General features: G+C 44.8%; 1 protein-coding gene across 1 annotated transcript; it reads left to right on the top strand.

Annotated features, from left to right (window-relative positions):
- Nucleotides 1-424: 424 nt before the first annotated feature.
- On the top strand, nt 425-8,599 carry ackr3a (atypical chemokine receptor 3a). Its single transcript, XM_067987924.1, has 2 exons — nt 425-563; nt 4,266-8,599. The coding sequence occupies exon 2, from the start codon at nt 4,292-4,294 to the stop codon at nt 5,387-5,389; it is 1,098 nt and encodes a 365-aa protein (XP_067844025.1). The 5' UTR covers nt 425-563; nt 4,266-4,291; the 3' UTR covers nt 5,390-8,599.
- Nucleotides 8,600-18,255: the final 9,656 nt, after the last annotated feature.

The raw sequence follows: 18,255 nt of genomic DNA, 5'->3' as shown, positions 1-18,255 counted from the left end.
AAAGAAGCATAAACCAGAGGGTTGTGAATCTTTGGAATTTTTTAACCCAGAGGGCTGTGGATGCTCATTCGTTGAGTATATTCAAGATTGAGATCGATAGATTTTTGGACACTAAGGGAATCAAGGGATATGGTGGGGAAAGTGGAGTTGAGGTAGAAGATCAGCCATGATCTTATTGAATGGTGGAACAGGCTCGAGGGGCCTGCTCCTATTTTTTACGTTCTTACGTTCTCTTGTTTGAGCTCATTTTTAACTATTCAGTTTTGCTTTAAAAAAAATGAGTAGATAAGCACATTTTCAGGTTTTAATTTTGGCAAGTATTTGGCAATATTGGTGAGTCTAGATACTGCACAAACATAGATAACTCCTCCTTAATGCCCGAAACATCATAACATGATCCACACATTGCTGCAAAAGGACCTGCCTACTAATTTGTGTAAGTGCTCGCCTGACCCTGGAGTTCCATTTGGAGGCGTCTTCCTCTAACACAGAATAAATTTGTGCTACAGCTCGAGGAGCTTTCAGTAACACAGCTCCATAAGAACGAAACAGACAGACTGCAGGTAACGTGCACAGCTTTTACTTTCTCAATGTGATAAAAGTTAAGCTCTTAACAGTTATCTATTCTCAATAATAGCCATAACATTCTCCATTTAAAATCAATGTAAACATGCAGAGACATGGAACCACTGCACTGTTTGCAGAAAGAAAGTTAAATAGAACTGCTTGGGCAGGCAGAATTAAATGACTGCGATTACCAACTGCACTGTTTTATGAGAGGATTGAATTCCCAATTGCTCCCAGCACTTGGACTGTTTGAAGCATGTTTATGTTAAGTGCGTCTCAGAAGTTACTATGTTTGAGTTGTAGGTTAACTAGTGACTGGGTAAAAGCAAAGTTTTTTTTTCTTCTCTCCTCTCCCCTCTCCTCCTCTCTCCTCTCCTCCCCTCTTCTCTCACTTCTCTCCTCTCTCTCCTCTTCTCCTACTTCTCTCCTCTCCTCTTCTCTCTATTCTCTCCTCTCCTCTTCTCTCCTCTCCGCTCCCCTCCCCTCCTCTCCTTTCCTCTCTGACTCATTTTGGGGTACTGTTCCATAGGTGCCAGTATCTTGCTCAAATGACCATTTTTCATTTGTGAGCCTTGGCAGTCGAGTGTCAGCGAGCTATTCAACTGGGGCAGGTCTCTCATCAGTTAAAAAGCACCCGCAACTTTCCGATATGCACTGGTTTCAGCTAAGGCTCCCTGCCACCAGTGTACACACAGTAAACTATTCGTCTACACCTTTTACATTATGTTTAAGCAATGAAAAGATCAGTCAAAATTGAACATTGGTGCAAAGGTTTAGCTTGTCGATGTTTTTGTGAATTTAAGATTTGGATTTAAGTGTTAACAGAATTTGTTGCAAAAATGCTTGATCAAAAATCGTATGTCTCTCAAAATTCCAATACTAGATCATTTATTGGCTGTTTTTCTCACTGACATAGTAAAAAACAGCTGTGTTTTTAAAAAATCCTCCCAGTAATCTCCCCTGAAGGTGCTGACATGCTGGGCTGTAAATCTACTGACGGTGGCTGACCTCTTGGTTTCTCACTCAAGTGCCCGTTCTTCATGTCAGAGCCTTGATGGTGAGTGTTGGTGGACTCTTTAACTGTGGGTGGGACACCACAGCCCAGCCATAGTGTTTTTATTGAAATCTCTGGGCTGCCTGTTTGATGGCCTCACACACGTACAGTTTCCAGCAGGAATCATTGGATATTGATCAGGAGCAGGGATCGTGGCTGATTGTTTTTCCTCCCGTCCTCCCTCCCTATCCCAGGGTTTCCTCAGGTCACTTGTAGCATTCGTTCTGCAGTCCCGGCTGAGATCAGCTGAAAGGAACTTGGGAACTTCATAGTTTCAATGGGACAGTACCACACTGGGCAGTGAATTTACCAGCAGAGCCATTGGGGGCATTATTTTAGTCTTATTACATTACATTAAATGTAAAGCATAGAATCAGGCCATTCGGCTCAACAGGTCCATACCGATGTTTATGCTCCAGACGAGCTTCTTCCCACCCCTCTTCCTCTAATCCTATCTGTACAACTTTCTATTCCTTTCTCCCTCATGTGTTTATCTAGCTTCCCCTTAAATGCATCTATGCTAGTCGCCTCAACTACTCCTTGTGGTAGTGAGTTCCACATTCTAACCACTCTCTGGGTGAAAAAGTTTCTCCTGAATTCCCTATTGGTTTATTAATGACTATCTTATATTTATAGCCCTTAGTTTTTGTCTATTTGTTAAAATAGAGTAACTCTTACATAGTACACTTTGCTATTCCAGAAATGCTGATAACAAGCATGCTGTTTACAGCTCAATCTCTTTGAAAGAAACTATGGGCTACCGTTTTGACACTTGTTTGACACTCTGTAACAGATTTGGACGTGACACAATTGGTAATCAATGTCTCATTTATTAATAGTCAAATCAAACATATAAAAGTATCAAATATTTAGACAACAAAGATCAAAACAATATTACCCCGTTTGATCTCTGGGCAGGGGTCGTAATTAAGTTGGTGACTTGGACGTTTCAGGTTTTCCGACAGTGAGGTAGTCTTCTGATAATCAGGTGTTCTTCTGACAGCATCGTTTACTTCCGACAGCTAGGTGGACTTTTGACAGCTGGGTGTTCTTCACTGATTCATCTGCCCTGAGCTCAAAAGGTTTTTATGTTTCCCCCGGCAGGAAACTCACACCATAAATGGAACAACACTCATAAGACCCTTATAGATTAACAAAGTTGTTTTTCCAACAATTCAAGGTGGTCAATTTGTTTAAACATTACTAATTTAACCACAGGACCCTTTTCAAGGTAGTTTTTCAAGGTGACCGGTTTGTGTGACTGCATTGTCTAGCTATCTAGCCATGATCCTGGTCTTATTGCTATCTTTGGATTATTGTTCTGCTTTTTGGGTCATTGTTCCTCTTTTATCATGTAGCTGCCTTGTCTGGCAAGGAGGGTGACAAGGGTCAGTCACTAGTCAAAGGTTAACAGTTTACAATTCAGCAAAATATGCAGCACAGCCTGCAGAGCATGATGGTTAGTAGCATTAAGAAAAAGATGTCAATTTTCCCCTATTTCCAATATTCTTACAACTTCTAGTGCAAAGCTTTGCAAACTAGAATTACATACGAGGAATTAGGGCCCACACCCAATTCCCAGACAGACAATTTTCCATTCATTGCTTTTAATGAATGAAAAATCATATGCCTGTATCCAAATTATCAATATGCGCACCAGAAGCACTCAAGTGAAAAATGTACCCTCATATTGACCACCTGTTCATAACCTAACCTTCACTTTGAAACTCTCGGATATAACACACATTTTCATAAGTCTTTTTCAGAAAGACCACATCAAATACACCCACCCACTCACTTTAATACTTTCTTGTCTTTTTTAAAAAATGTTCTTGATAAATTCCCAGATCGGATGGGCTGGCAGTAAGCCGGAGGTTTTTTGTGACCCCACCAAAATAAAAGGAAACATTTCCTGGGCTGTTTTGTGAGTGGCCTCCAGTGGCCCCTTTCAGGACCATTAGTCATCGCTCAGTACAAATGGGTGGAGCATGCATGAAGCACACTCCACCCATTTTTAACCTCAAAACTGTACGTCATAGGACCGCAATTTGCATATTACAAGTATCCTCCCGCCTTCCAAAGTGACCTACCACAGCACTAGAGATGGACAATAAATGCTGGACTTGCCAGTAACACCCACATCTTGAAAATCAATTTAAAAAAACTCTTTGGAGAAATTCAGGGATTTTTTTATATGGTGAGAAAATCAGCCATAAGAAAATCGACCATAAAGGTTCTGCAAAGAGCTTTGGTCCTGTCAGAGGCAGGGATTGACAAAGACTTCTGGTTTCTCCGGCTGTTGTGTGGAATGTTATGAACCTAATGCTATCTTTATCCTTCAGACTTTTATCAGACATTATAAAATTGTTGAACTGCATTCAGTCAGTTCAATGTTAATTTAGTTAGTGATATTTTTGGTGAGATAATGCTAGTTTAGTTGGTGTTTTTTTTGTCATACTTTTCAAATCCTTCGTGGCTGATTTCATGATTATCTGCTGCACCCCCTCTCCCTCTTTTAGCTTTGCTGCACTGAAGGAGATATGAACTTATATTTGAGGAATGCTGTTAATTCAGTTAAGGAGATTAAAAACTATTTCAGTGAGTCGAAAAGATTAAATCTTTAGATTTCCATTTGTTTTTACAGTACGCTTTCCCTGAAATTTGATCGCCATGGCAGCCGCTGACTTAATCTCCTTCTTGGAATACTGGGATGAGCAAAACATCACCGCAATGAATCAGACCTGGATCACTTGTGTAAACGATTCAGACTGTTTCACCTGGGAGATTTTTCATTGTCTGCACAATTTCAAAAAGAATGCTATCCTGCATACCATATCTTTCTTTTACATCCTGATTTTTGTCATCGGATTGGTGGCCAACATTGTGGTTGTCTATGTGAACGTGAAGGCAAAGCGATCAAGATATGAAACCCACTTCTACATCCTGAACCTAGCCATTGCAGACTTGTGTGTGGTAGTCACTCTCCCTGTTTGGGTCACATCCCTCATTCAGCATGGCACCTGGCCTTTTGGAGAGTTTATGTGCAAATTCACTCACCTGATCTTCAGTGTCAACCTTTTTGGGAGCATCTTCTTCCTAATGTGCATGAGTGTGGACAGGTATATATCAGTGGTGTGGTTCCGAGATTCCATTGACCGTAAGAAAGAATTGGTCCGTAAGGTTATCTGCATGTTTGTTTGGTTTTTTGCCTTTCTGGTATCACTTCCAGATTTATTTTTCTTGAAAGTGACTCCCAGTTATCAGGGTAAGCCCATCTGCCATTTGTCTTATCCTGAGGAAAACTTCAGAGAATGGATGGCTGGCATGGAGATAATCTGCATCATCATAGGATTTATTATCCCATTCCCCATTATCGCAATTTTCTATTTCCTCCTAGCAAAAGTCATCCCAATCACAAGCGATCTAGAAAGGAAGAATAGCAGGAAGATAATATTTGTCTATGTGATTGTTTTCCTTATCTGTTGGCTCCCCTATCACTCGATTCTGTTTCTTGATGCTTTGTGGTTCCTAAACTTTTTTTCTTTCAGTTGTCTGCTAGAAAATTTCATATATGTTTCTCTTCATATCACTCAGTGTTTATCTCTGGTCCACTGCTGTGCCAATCCCATACTCTACAGCTTCATCAACAAAAACTACAGATATGACCTCATGAAAGCTTTCATCGTCAAATACTCTGTCAAAACCGGCATCACGAGGCTTAAGGACACGACGGAAACAGAGTGCTCCATGCTGGAGGCAGCCTCCTGACATAACCCCCCTCTTTTGAGCAGAAGCATTTCCTTCTCAAGCACCTACTTGGCTACAATAACAATTGCACTGTTTGATTCAATTGTGCAATTGCTATTGTAACCAAGTAGGTGTTGAGATACTCGATATATGTTATAGGGCACTGTGTGAACGCAAGTTTTTTTTTTCTAATTGAGGGAGTTTACATTCACAAGCACGTAAGCCTTGGCAAGTTGATATGGAGCCAGTTAGCCAACTAGTGCACATACAAGCCCATAACCAGCTGCGGAAGGGCTATGTGATTAATCCTGAAACTATTGTTTATTTTATTTTAATTATTTTAATACATACAATGTTTTATATGTAAGCTTATGGGTTATTCAAGTTACAGGGTCATGTTAATATAATATACATGTCCAGGGGTCCCAGAGAGTAGAGGGGCCACCTCCTTCAGACAGTAGGCGTTTTGTAGCAGACAGGCATGGAGCCAGATGTGCCGGGATTGTAGAATGTATTTGTGCTAATTAAATTTCACTGGTTAATTATTCCGTTTGTCTAAGTCTGATTGGATGAACTCACAACACTGCAATTAACTGGGGATTTCTTTAGTACTTAAAAAGGAAGGAAAATCTATAGAGAATACTTTATGTTCAAACTACTCCCCCATTTTATAGAAGAAAATATTAGCCTCAGGAGAATTTTGATTGACATTTATCTCACAGTATTTGCTTCCACGGTTTCAGATCTTCCTGGTGCCATCTTCCATTTTGCAGGTGAAAGGGCAGACGATCTGTTCCCATCATGCCTCTTGTCAATGGTGTTGTTGAGCTGGTTGTCTGGTGTGTGGTACAGCATCCTGTCTGACCCTAAGCTGAGCATCCGACCCCATATTCTCTGTATTACAAAGACTGCTTACTTCTACCTCTGCAATATTGATCGCCTCTGTCCCTACCTCAGCCCATCTGCTGCTGAAACCATCTTCCATACCTTTGTCACTTCCAAACTCAATTACTTCAATGCTCTGCTGGCCAGTCTCCCATCCTCCGGTCTCCGTAAACTTAAGCTCATCCAAAACTCTGTGTCAGTATGCTATCACACACCAAATCCAGCTCACCCATCATCCCTGTCTTCACTCACCTGCATTGGCTCCCATACCCCCGAAACCTCAAATTTAAAACTCTCATCCTTGTGTTTAAATCCCACCATGACATTGTTCCTCCCTATCTCTAACCTTCTCCAGCCCTACAACTCCACCTAAACTCTCATTCCTCTGGCTGCAGCCTCTTGTGCATCCCCCGTCCTTTCCCAATGGTGATCATGCCTTCAGCCATTAAGGCCCCATACTCTGGAATTCTCTCCCTAAACCTCTCTGCCCCTCTATCTTCTTAAAACTCTTTCGCCGAGCTTTCGGTCACTCCTCCTAATAACACCTTCTTTGACTCGGCATCCATTTTTCTCCTTACACTTCTGTGAAGTGCTTTAAGATGTTTTTCTACATTAAAGTCAATATATAAATGCAAGTTGTGATTGTTGTTGTAAGTATCTCTTGAACTCACTTATACTGCCCACTTCAATGGCTTCCTTGGTAACTTATTCAACAACTCTATTTTCCTTTGTTTGAAAATAACTTCCTTTCTTACTCTCAATCATTATTTATATAATTTATCTCTCTGGTATATGAATCCTTGGACACAGTGAAAATTTTCCCTCAATAAATGTTGTCAACAATCTTGAAAACTCCAGTTAGGTCATCTTCGAGTCTGCTCCAAAGCAAACAAGCTCAGCTCCCTTAAGGCGTCTGTCGTGACTCAGTGGTAGCACTCTCGCCTCTGAGGCAAATGCTCATGAGCACGAGCCACACTTCAGAGCCTTGAACATATATTGTAGGCTGACATGTCAGTGCATTACTGAGGGCGCGCTGAACTGTCGGAGTTGCCGTCTTTTAGATGAAACAGTAAACCCAGGCCCCATCTGCCCTCTCCAGTAGACGTAAAAGATCCCATAGCACTATTCGAAGAAGAGCAGTGGAGTTATCCCTGATGTCCTGGCCAATATTAATCCTTCAACCAACATAACTAAAACAGATTATCTGGTCATTATCTCGTTGCTGTTTGTGGGACCTTGCTGTGCGGAAATTGGCTGCCACTTTTCCTACATTACAACAGTGACTACATTCAAACGTACTCAATTGGCTGCAAAACACTTTGGTACGTCGTGAGGTCATGAAAGGCGATATATAAACCCAAATCTTTCTTTTCTTACAGTTTAGTTCCTGATACATAGAATCTTGACTTTCAATTTTGACTTATTCCCTGGTTTCTGATTAGTGCCATGAGGCTGAGATCAGAAATTCACAGCTGCTGAGCTTATTATGCATGTGAATCACCCTCTGACATATTTTTCGATGTCTACGTTATACAAGCACAAATCTCTCACTTGTTTTCATGAAAACGCTGGGTTAGACTTTCTGTTAGTGGCTCCAGCTTTTGTTCCGCTAGTTGTCATTATAGCCATTTTTGTTATGCACAGCAAAAATATAAGGTGTTTTGCTGAAAATAGAATACTCTTTTTACTGGTTTATTGTGCCTCTGCATGCAGAATCATACATATCTAGGATTGCCTTACAGTTTGGAATCTAATCACGGGGTTCAGATGGCTTATCTATGAATAAACCAGAGTGAATTATAGGGTTGGAATTTAGTTGAAGGCTTCAGAAGATTTATCACATCTAGAATAAAGGATACCTGGGCGTGAACTATGTGTTGGAACTTAGGCAAAGGTTACAGATGGTTTATGTACAGAATGTGGATTGCAAGAAGTGATATTTGGTTTTGGGTTTGTTTTGTTGATGGCAGGGCTCATTGTTGGTGCCGGCAGCCTGGGTGTTCAATATTGTTATATGTGATAATATCCATTCAGCAAGTTAGCAACCAATAATCAACCCTTGTTGGTGTGAAATAATATAGCGGAGATAAGCAGATTACAGTTAATACGCAAACCTTTTCCTGCAGTAAAACATCACTATTAATGTAAAGATGCTCAGTTGTGCTGAGATTGCTTCGATCTGTTCAGCTTGCATAGATGTTAAAAATGTATAAACTGCACCAATGTCCTGCAGTATCGCAATAGCCTTTCAATAAATGATATGATACAGCACTTAAATTTTGTAAATGAATTATCAAATTCTACGAAAACCATTGTATGCTTATGAATAAAAAACAGTGTGTAATACTTTCAGAGTCCATTCTAATTAGGATGACCACCCACTCAAAATATGGATCCCACCTTTTCAGGTACAAGCTCAGAGTTTCTTCTATTTTATAATATGCAGAAATGGGCCAATTCTCCAAATCAGCACTTCCAGCCGGGAACTGGGCTTGCTGGACTGTACACCCCAGGTTTCCTGCGATGTGTTGCCTGTGAATTGGCTTCCCACTGGGATTGTGGGATCACGGAACTGATTCTTAGCAATTTCACTATTGGGAATCCCTCTGAAGAGTGATCACTATCCAGCTCTGTAAAAAAAAATTCATTTTAAAGAAAAGCACCGACTATCAAGCTTTTTTCACTGATTACGCTCCTGTGAAGCACATTGGGATGTTTAATTATGTTAAAAGCGCTATATAATTGCAAGCTGTTGTTGTTGCAACTGTCCATTTTAAAGGGAGCCTCACTGTCACCAGCTTTTGGAACTGAGCCGTCAAAATTGGACAAACCTCGGTGTATCATTTTCAGGCAGAAGTCATATACCTGAGGCCTCAGCTCGCACAAAAACATAAGGGGTAATTTTCCATTTCTGCACTTCTGGGAGGAATTACTGAATGGAAAGTCATCGGCTGGGGGTGTGCAATTTCCCCACATGCACTCCTGGTGTGCACTAAGTGCACTGGAGGGGAAATTCTCCCTTATGATCACATGATAAGTTACATTTGTCACATGGGTTACAGGGAACTGCATTAAAATATTGGGAGGAATTCTCCATGATCCTGCCTAAAAACACTGCCTGACTGGTATTTCTCTTCCCCCCCCCCACCCCACCTTCCCTCCATCAAGACCACTTCTAGCTGCTCCTGTTTCCCTGCATGGTGCACACAATGGTAGCAGGGAGGGGGAGGCAGAGCCCGGGGCCCCGGTGGAAATTCCTCCCATGCAAATCACTTAGCACGACGTCCAGGTGCTGCCATGTGGAAGGTGAAGGTTGGCCCTGTGGGAACAACAGTAAAGGCCTGGAGTTCCCCTAATGGAGGGAGAGATCCTTGTAGCAGCCTCCTCCCCCTACAGTTGGTCTCAAAGACTTACCTGCTGACTGGCCTCAGTCTTGGCCGAGGCCTTCAAGGGGATCCTTGAATTCAATCTTCAGGGTGTTTCTGCTCCTTTAATGCCCCTCACTCTCTCTTCAAGTGCCGCAACGGTGCCCCGGAGTTTCCTCGGTGGCACTAGCGGGCTTCCCTTTGATGGTGGGAATAATGCCGTAAGCCGGTCATGCATACTTGATGAGCCTGATCCAGGAAAATGGGTTGTGGTTGGGGCGTATACAGAGGAGCAGGTGGAAGTCCAATCCCGCTGGAAGTCTACCCTAAGGAGGAGAATTCCCCCCATTATTTCCTTTTTACTGTCACCTTTTCCATGCCATTCTTTTTCCTTTCATTTTCTTCTTTCTCTTCAGAATTTTTTTGAATCTCTTCTCCCAATTTGTCCAGTTGCAGGATTACTTCTCTTTCTTTCCTTCACTGGAGAGCAAGAAAAAGCAAAGATGGATATGGAGGCTGCGCTATCCCACCATCCATAGTGATTATGAAAGTCCTCTATTAAAATTAGAGGCTGATTAGTTTTGTTTCCTTCCTCCTTCTTCTGTCAGTTTTCTTCCCTCCCCTCCTCTTTTTATAATGAAGATACCAGCCTAGAAATTGGTTTGCGCCAGCCTGCCGGCATGAAATGGGCACAGGTAATGATCCCTGCGCCTGAACGGGTAGGTCAGAGGCACACCTGATATTGGGCCATATGTAGACCAGGCCGGCATCGGCTGCGTGCAGAGCAGACCAATTTTTCAAAGGAGACCTTAAACCCCCTTTTTGTATATGCAAAGGGCCTATCGCGTGATTTGATTGAATGACAGAGCAGGCCTGAGGGGCTGAATCGCCTACTCCTGTTCCTAATGTTCCTGTGTTGCTACGCTAGCACAACTGGAGATCAAACCTGGGAGCTTTCTTCTCTATATAGCTGAGCTATAGCCTTAACCTACTGAGCTAATGGGGAGCTGGGCCTAGTTTTAACAGAGGGATTTCAGTACTACTATGGAAGCTGGAATAACCATGGTACCACCTCGTTCTCTTGTTTTCTTTCACTCTCCAGCAATACAAATGCTGCTAATTATCAGCACACGCAGGCATGAGAATATAACCTTGAACTAAGGGAGCGGAAGCTTGGCATCTCACATATGAGTCTTGCAGGCTTATCAACATTCCTGCATCCAGCAAGAAGGAATCTGACTGACAACATCTATTTTAAAGAAGGAGTTCCTTTGTTCCTGTCCGTCTTAAAAAGGAAGTCTTGCTGCAACTGTTCTGTTTTAACATTTGTTTTGCATTGACTATCAACATCATTCATATAGCGCCATTAACATAAAGAGCATCCAAAGGCACTGCATATTGAGGCACAATGAAAACAGACACTGCACTTCATAAATAGGTACAAGGAAAATGGACTCTGCATTTCATAGCTTGGTACAACAACAACAGCTTGCATTTATATAGCGCCTTTAATGTAGTAAAACATCCGAAGGTGCATCACAAGAGCGATTATCAAACAAAATTTGACACCAAGCTGCATAAGGAGATATTAGGACAGGTGACCAAAAGCTCGGTCAAAGAGGTAGGTTTTAAGGAGCGTCTTAAAGGAGAGAGAGGAAGCGAGGCGGAGAGGTTTAGAGAGGAAATTCCAGAGCTTGGGGCCGAGGCAGTTGAAGGCACGGCCGCCAATGGTGGAGTGATGAAAATCGGGGATGCGCAAGTGGCCAGAATTGGAGGAGTGCAGAGATCTCGCAGGCTGGAGGAGATTACAGGGATAGGGAGGAGCGAGGCCAAGGAAAGATTTGAAAACAAGGATGAGAATTTTAAATCTGAGGCATTGTTGGACCGGGAGCCAATAAATATGGAATCCAGTAAAAATAAATATGTGTTGAAGCCAGGGTCTCTGACCTACCAGATTTGAAACATGCCGGCATCAAGATTTTTAATACTGTACAACTTAAACTTGCTATGGATTAGAGAAGGTAGCCTAGAAATTCAATTGTGACGCCCATTTTCTTGGCACGAAATGGCTGCTTAAGCCTCCAATATGCCAGGCAGGAATTGCACTCAAATTTCTAGCCAGAAGTGCGCCATGCGCCATATTAGATCAGGCTTCTTCAGAAGGATACAACAGAATTATTTAAAAGAATGAAAAATTTATTTAAAATTATTTCTGATATTGGTATGTCCCATGCAACACATGGCGTTAACCATCAGGAAGGACCCCTCACCAGCACTATTTAAAGGGATCATGCAGAACTTACAGGTTAGTTTCTAGTTTGTCATTTCAGGCTGCTGGTTAACATCTGGGCATCACTCCGGAAAGTTCATTTTGTCTGCAAAGAGCAAGATTTTGCTGGTGTTACATTGTTGTGGCTGTCTCATAAACAGTTTGACTGCAGTCATGGGTGGTCTCATAGGGACGCCTTCAGGGCGGGAGAACGAGGGGGAGCAGCAAGGAAGACAGCAGAGAGGAAGAGCAGCTGCCACAAGAGGGGGAGGGCACTGCACAGGAGGCCGTATCCACAGCGAATACTCAGGGAGCACTTCTCCTACATTATCTTTACTGAGGAGCAATATCTGAGGCACCTTCGATTCACAAAGGAAGCTGTCAATGAGTTATGTTACCTGCTGCAGCCACAACTCAAGTCTCACACCAGGGCATGGACTGCACTGCCTGTGGCTGTCAAGGTCACCGTGGCGCTTAACATCTATACCAAGGGCTCCTTTCAGACTGCAGCAGGTGACATCAGCTACATATCCCAGTTTGCAGTCCACTGCTGTGTCAAGGAGGTCACCAAGGCTCTCTACACCAGGAGGCACACCTACATCTCGTTCTCCACGTACAGAGCGAAGCAGGACAAGAGAGTACTAGATTTTGTCCGCATGGCAGGCTTCCCTGGGGTGCCAGGTACCATAGACTGCACCCAAATTGCCTTGAGTGCTCCCCATAACCAGCCTGGTATCTTTATCACTTGAAAGGGATTCCACTGCCTCAATGTACAGCTGGTTTGCGACCACAGGCAGCAGATTTTTTTCATCCTGCGCCAGTCCTCTATGCCGCCTTTATTCCAACCAGGCCGTCAGGTAACAGGCTGGTGACTGGACAACAGGGGATATCCCCTCTGGACATGGCTCATGATGCCTGTGAGGAACCTGGGCACAACTGCAGAGCTGGCCTACAACGAGAGCTATGCCACTACAAGAAACGCGATCAAGCATTCAATCAGTGTGCTCAAGCAATGTTTCTGTTGTCTGGACCCATTCCGGCGGAGCTTTTCAGTACACCCCTGAGCAGGTATCCAGATTTGTGGTCATGGGCTGTATGCTCCACAACTTTGCCATCATGAGGGATAAGCCCTTACCACCACCTGGACAACAAGAAGTGCAGGAGGAGGAGCATGAAGAGGAGGAAGAACAGGAGCGGCATTGACTACCAGTGCCTCCAGATGCCAGAGCTCTCAGAAACCAGCTCATCAAAGAGCAGTTCACCTAAAGCATCCCTCGTATCCCTCAATATACCAACAGTCCCACAATCCTTACCATCATCCTTACTACCACCATCCAATTGCTTTCCTTCAGTCCAGCCTTTTGGGTCTTGACCTCATTTCATTACAGTGTTAAACATCAACACCAAATTCAGAAATGAAAAATATTTATCAAGCAAATCAATTACATCTCTATCTAATAGTTTATAGAAATAATGAAGAATCACCCTTGTGCTAGCCTTTAGTACGTGTTTTGTATGCTCCTTTCCCTATCCTAGTGCTCCTACGAAGTGTTTCCCCAGTGGCTGCATCTTGGGAGGTGAGAAGCTGCTGAGCTTCCAATGAGGACACTTCAGACGACCACGGTGGGCAATCTCGAGCAGCTCTGGGCCTTGAGGGCCCAAATGTAGACTGCAGTATCTCACCGTGAGTTGGGGCTGTCTAGCCCAGTTGGCTATGCGGCACTAACAAGGGCATTGGCGGGGGAGCAGGCATGCTGTCGTCCTGAAAGAGGACAGCAGGTGCATCTCCCATGCAGCCAAGGCCACTCTCAGCGCACCTACGGCTCTGCTCAAGAACTGAATGCAGGAGTGATGTGATGGTTTGAAGGCCCCTCTCAACATTGGCCCCAAGAGCCATCTGAAATTTCATGGCAGCAGTATGAGCTGCCATGGAAGCTGTCAGCTGAGGCTTCGTCATGGTGGGTGCCACTGTTGGTGGAGTTGATGATTTGGTCCATGTTGGATAGAATGGTCTCCATGCTCTGCATGAAGTCTTGACACAAGTTGGAAGTGGACTCCTCCATGCTCTGCGACATTGTGCACAAGCTCGCTGGCAGGCTGCCCAGTGCACCTATCAGTTCATGGTGTACGTCCATCAGCCTTTTTCGGTAGGCTGGGCTCTCGAAGTCAGCGTCTGAGCCCTCTGCAGCGGAGTTAGTATGCGATGTCGCCCTCAGGTGAGCTGGCACCTGTGGCATCCTATCCCCCTACCCGAGCTCCTGCACACTTTTGGCCGGTGATTCACCATGTGAAGACCCCTTCTCTAGCCTAGCCTCTAAAGTACATGTGGTGCCAGTATCTGAGCTGATGCCTGTGAGTGTGAGATCAAGTGACGCTGCATCATCAGGAAGGCTGGCCTCCTCTTCCTTCACTGGTAGAGGTATTTCCACATCTTCGGCACTTGAAATGAAAGAAAGGAACAAGAATTAGCTTTTAGAGTAAAGGGAGAGCAGAAAGAGAAGAGGCTGGTGAAAGTATTTGTGGTTTGACATGCAGACTGTGTAGGGTGAGATAGAAGTAATAAGGGAATAAGAGGCTAAGGTGTGAAGAAACCCTACGCGATGTCTCCTCCAGCATTGCCAGTTGCCACGGCCATGACCTTGTCCCTGCCCTTGATTTCCAGCATGTTTCCTTCAAGGGGGAATGGGTGCGAAGACGGGCTCGGCCTCCTCTGGTGGCAGCTTCCTGTCTGGAGTTCCACGCGACCATCTCCTGCAAAAAAAAAGGGAGTCTGTTAGTGACAGTCTTGTGGGATGTTTAGAGAATGTGCCTATCAAGGTGGAAAAGCTGGTATGAAGTGTGTCAGATGTGATGTGTGGGTAAGTGAGGGTTGGAATAGTGACGAGTGTGTGAATAGAAGGAGAAGGAGGTGGAGTGAAGTGTGGTGCTGTGATTGCAGGAGAGTGAAAGGAAGAAAGGGAGAGGTGTATCGTGAATAGTGAGGCTGGAGATGCTGGAGGTATGAGTAGAGAGTAAGAGAGCAGAATTCTTACCTTGACAACTCTAGTGAGGTCATTGAATTTATTCCAACATTGCATCAGGTAAGTGCCTTTCTAGCACTGCTTGTGGGCCAAGAGGATCAGGAGTGCTTACCCCGGCCCCCCAAGCAAGCCTGCCGAGGTCGGCCTCCCTCCCCGTGATCTACCAACCACCCTTCCCCATCCCCGTTTGGGCCCACCCCCGCAACTCCCCCTCGATCAGACCCACCAACGATCGGAACACCCCCCCGCCCACCCCCAGCGATTGGACCCTCCGCATTTGGAAACCCCCCAATCTTCTCCGTCCTCTCCCCGTCCGATGTCCCTCACAGCCCGCGATCTTCTCTGGCCCCCCACCCAATGTCCCTCACATCCCACAATCTTCTCTGGCCCCCCACCCAATGTCCCTCATGATCCGTGATCTTCTCCGGCCCCCCACCCAATGTCCCTCATGGTCCGCGATCTTCTCTGGCCCCCCACCCAATGTCACTCACAGCGCACGATCTTCTCCGGCCCCCCACCCAATGTCTCTCACAGCCCGCAATGTTCTCCGGCCCCCCACCCAATGTCTCTTACAGCCCGCAATATTCTCTGCCCTCCCCCCCGCCTCGCAAATGTCCCTCAAGGCCCGCAATCTTTTCCAGCCCTCCGACCATCCTCTCTGCTCCTGGCTGCAGCCTGGTACTGCAGGCTTTCCCGCCCAAGAGCCACCAGCCTCTCAATCTGCTTGTCTGCCGGCCAGGAAAGTCGGCAGGACCTCCGGGAAACCCATATTTCCCCTTTAAGAGGTGCTGGTTGCCTTTAAGTGGCGTCAGAAAGGTGCAATATCTGGCCTCCCCAAACAAGTGTGCAGCCAATGAGTAGCACCGACTGCACATCTGACTCATGATAATCAGCAACGGCATATTATGAAACAACACCAGCAGGTGCCTGCGGTGCACGTTCTGCTCCCTGAACGCTCGTCTTCGGGTGCGATCGAAATTCTAGGCCAGTATGTGCGCAACTGATGCTTGTCTATGGGATAGTCTAGGGACCTTAGTTCATAAAAAAGCAAGTGTAAATTTTTTTCCCTAAACATTTTAACAGATCTAACAGCAAAGGCGTAGTTAGAACCACAATCAAAGTTGTTAACATTAAACCCTTAAACTAAGGCGAGCCACGTTGGAGCTCCCATCTCACTTTGATTGGCCTCCTCTCGGGAGTGCACAATTCCAGTATTTAGGGCAGGCTTTTTGCATAGTATTCCTGCTGACTTTAGGGCTATGCTGGTATTGGATCCGTTAGGTGCAGTCAAATCACCTTAAGGGCTGAAGGGCTTCGCCCAAAATATTAACTTGCCCATTTTCTCCACGGATACGAGCTTCTGCGGATTTTCAGCATTTTCTGTTTTTTTGTTTCAAATGTGTTTTGCATTTGCAGCGTTTTAAAATTTTTATTTGTCCCACTTAAGCGAGTTCACTGCTCATAGAGATTCCTTGTGTATAATGTTGTTGCTAATGAGGGGATTCAAAACTAGGGTCCCTTTAAAATCCAAGATCTAGCCAGTGGACCACACCAGCCCAATAATTTCAACTGGCCTTTTTTTCCACTCTTTCCTCAAGCATTTCTAACACTAATTTTTGATGGTTGGACTGTTTGCAGAATAAATTATTAATCCACCGCCACTTCCTCCTGTGATTCCACGTCCACTTTTTCTTACAGCTTCAAAAGCAGGGGAATGTTGGCCCCTGGACGTTGAGTATAATTTACCTTCAGTGGCCAGAAGCTAGTTTGCCACCGACAGTGTGAATGAAAAATACACTTCCGGCCACTGCCTGTTGGCTCTGTCCCAAAATTACAACCTAAGCAGCATTCAGCTCTTGGTGTCTGTGTAGAAATCCACCGCCCAGGAGTAGAAACCAGTACAGAAGCTAACACCGTAGCTCAGGCGCTAACCATTTGCCATTTTCCCTGAAGGCAATTACAGAGGCGCGCTTAAAACACATTTCGAGCAACTCAATGAGCTCTTCGTACCTCATTAAAGGTACTGTGATTACTTAATCCTCTTTACCTACCATTTTAAAATCTCCGCTGATTTCAGGCAAATTGAAGTGTTTATTAAATGTTTTTCAGTTTGTATTGCTAACTATTCACCTGGGGAGCTGAGTGCCTCAGCCTGCAGTGCCACTGTTTGTATGAGGAATGTAGTGAAATAATGGCTGCAAGATTTCAATGGGCCAGATCTTGCTGGAGTGGGGCACCTCATGGCGGCAACGTTCGTTAGACTTTCTCCTGCATCCTTCAGCTGGAAAATGTTTTACACGTAACTTGCTGGAAGTGCGAACTGATAACGAGGGCATTGTGAGGGCACTGAGTTAGCGGGGACCTTACTGAACGACGGGACCAACAGTATTGTCCATTTTAAAGAGAAGCTCTATCAACTTTCTTTGTCTGATTACGCTCCTGTGAAGCATGTTGGGATATTTTTTATGTTAAAAGCGCTATATAAATGCAAGTTGTTGTTGTTGCAACTGTCCATTTTAAAGGGAGCCTCACTGTCACCAGCTTTTGGAACTGAGCCGTCAAAATTGGACAAACCTCGGTGTAACATTTTCAGGCAGAAGCTTGAAGCCTCAGCTCGCACAAAAACATGAGAGGTGATTTTCTATTTCTGCACTTCTGGGAGGAATTACTGAATGGAAAGTCATAGGCTGGGGGTGTGCAATTTCCCCACATGCACTCCTGGTGTGCACTAAGTGCACTGGAGGGGAAATTCTCCCTTATGGTCACATGATAAGTTACATTTGTCACATGGGACACAGGGAACTGGCATTAAAATATTGGGAGGAATTCTCCATGATCCTGCCTAAAAACACTGCCTGACTGGTATTTCTCTCCCCGCCCCCCTCCCCACACCTTCCCTCCATCAAGACCACTTCTAGCTGCTCCTGTTTCCCTGCACGGTGCACACAATGGTAGCAGGGAGGGGGAGGCAGAGCCCGGGGCCCCGGTGGAAATTCCTCCCATGCACATCACTTAGCACGACTTCCAGGTGCTGCCATGTGGAAGGTGAAGGGAGGCCCTGTGGGAACAACAGTAAAGGCCTGGAGTTCCCCTAATGGAGGGAGAGATCCTTGTAGCAGCCTCCTCCCCCTACAGTCGATCTCAAAGACTTGCCTGCTGACTGGCCTCAGTCTTGGCCGAGGCCTTCAAGGGGATCCTTGAATTCAATCTTCAGGGTGTTTCTGCTCCTTTAATGCCCCTCACTCTCTCTTCAAGTGCTGCAACGGTGCCCCGCAGTTTCCTCGGTGGCACTAGCGGGCTTCCCTTTGATGGTGGGAATACTGCTGCAAGCCAGTCATGCATACTTGA

Source organism: Heptranchias perlo, chromosome 7 (assembly GCF_035084215.1).
Source record: "Heptranchias perlo isolate sHepPer1 chromosome 7, sHepPer1.hap1, whole genome shotgun sequence".
NCBI lineage: Eukaryota > Metazoa > Chordata > Chondrichthyes > Hexanchiformes > Hexanchidae > Heptranchias > Heptranchias perlo.
This window is presented reverse-complemented; position numbering and strand designations above follow the sequence as displayed.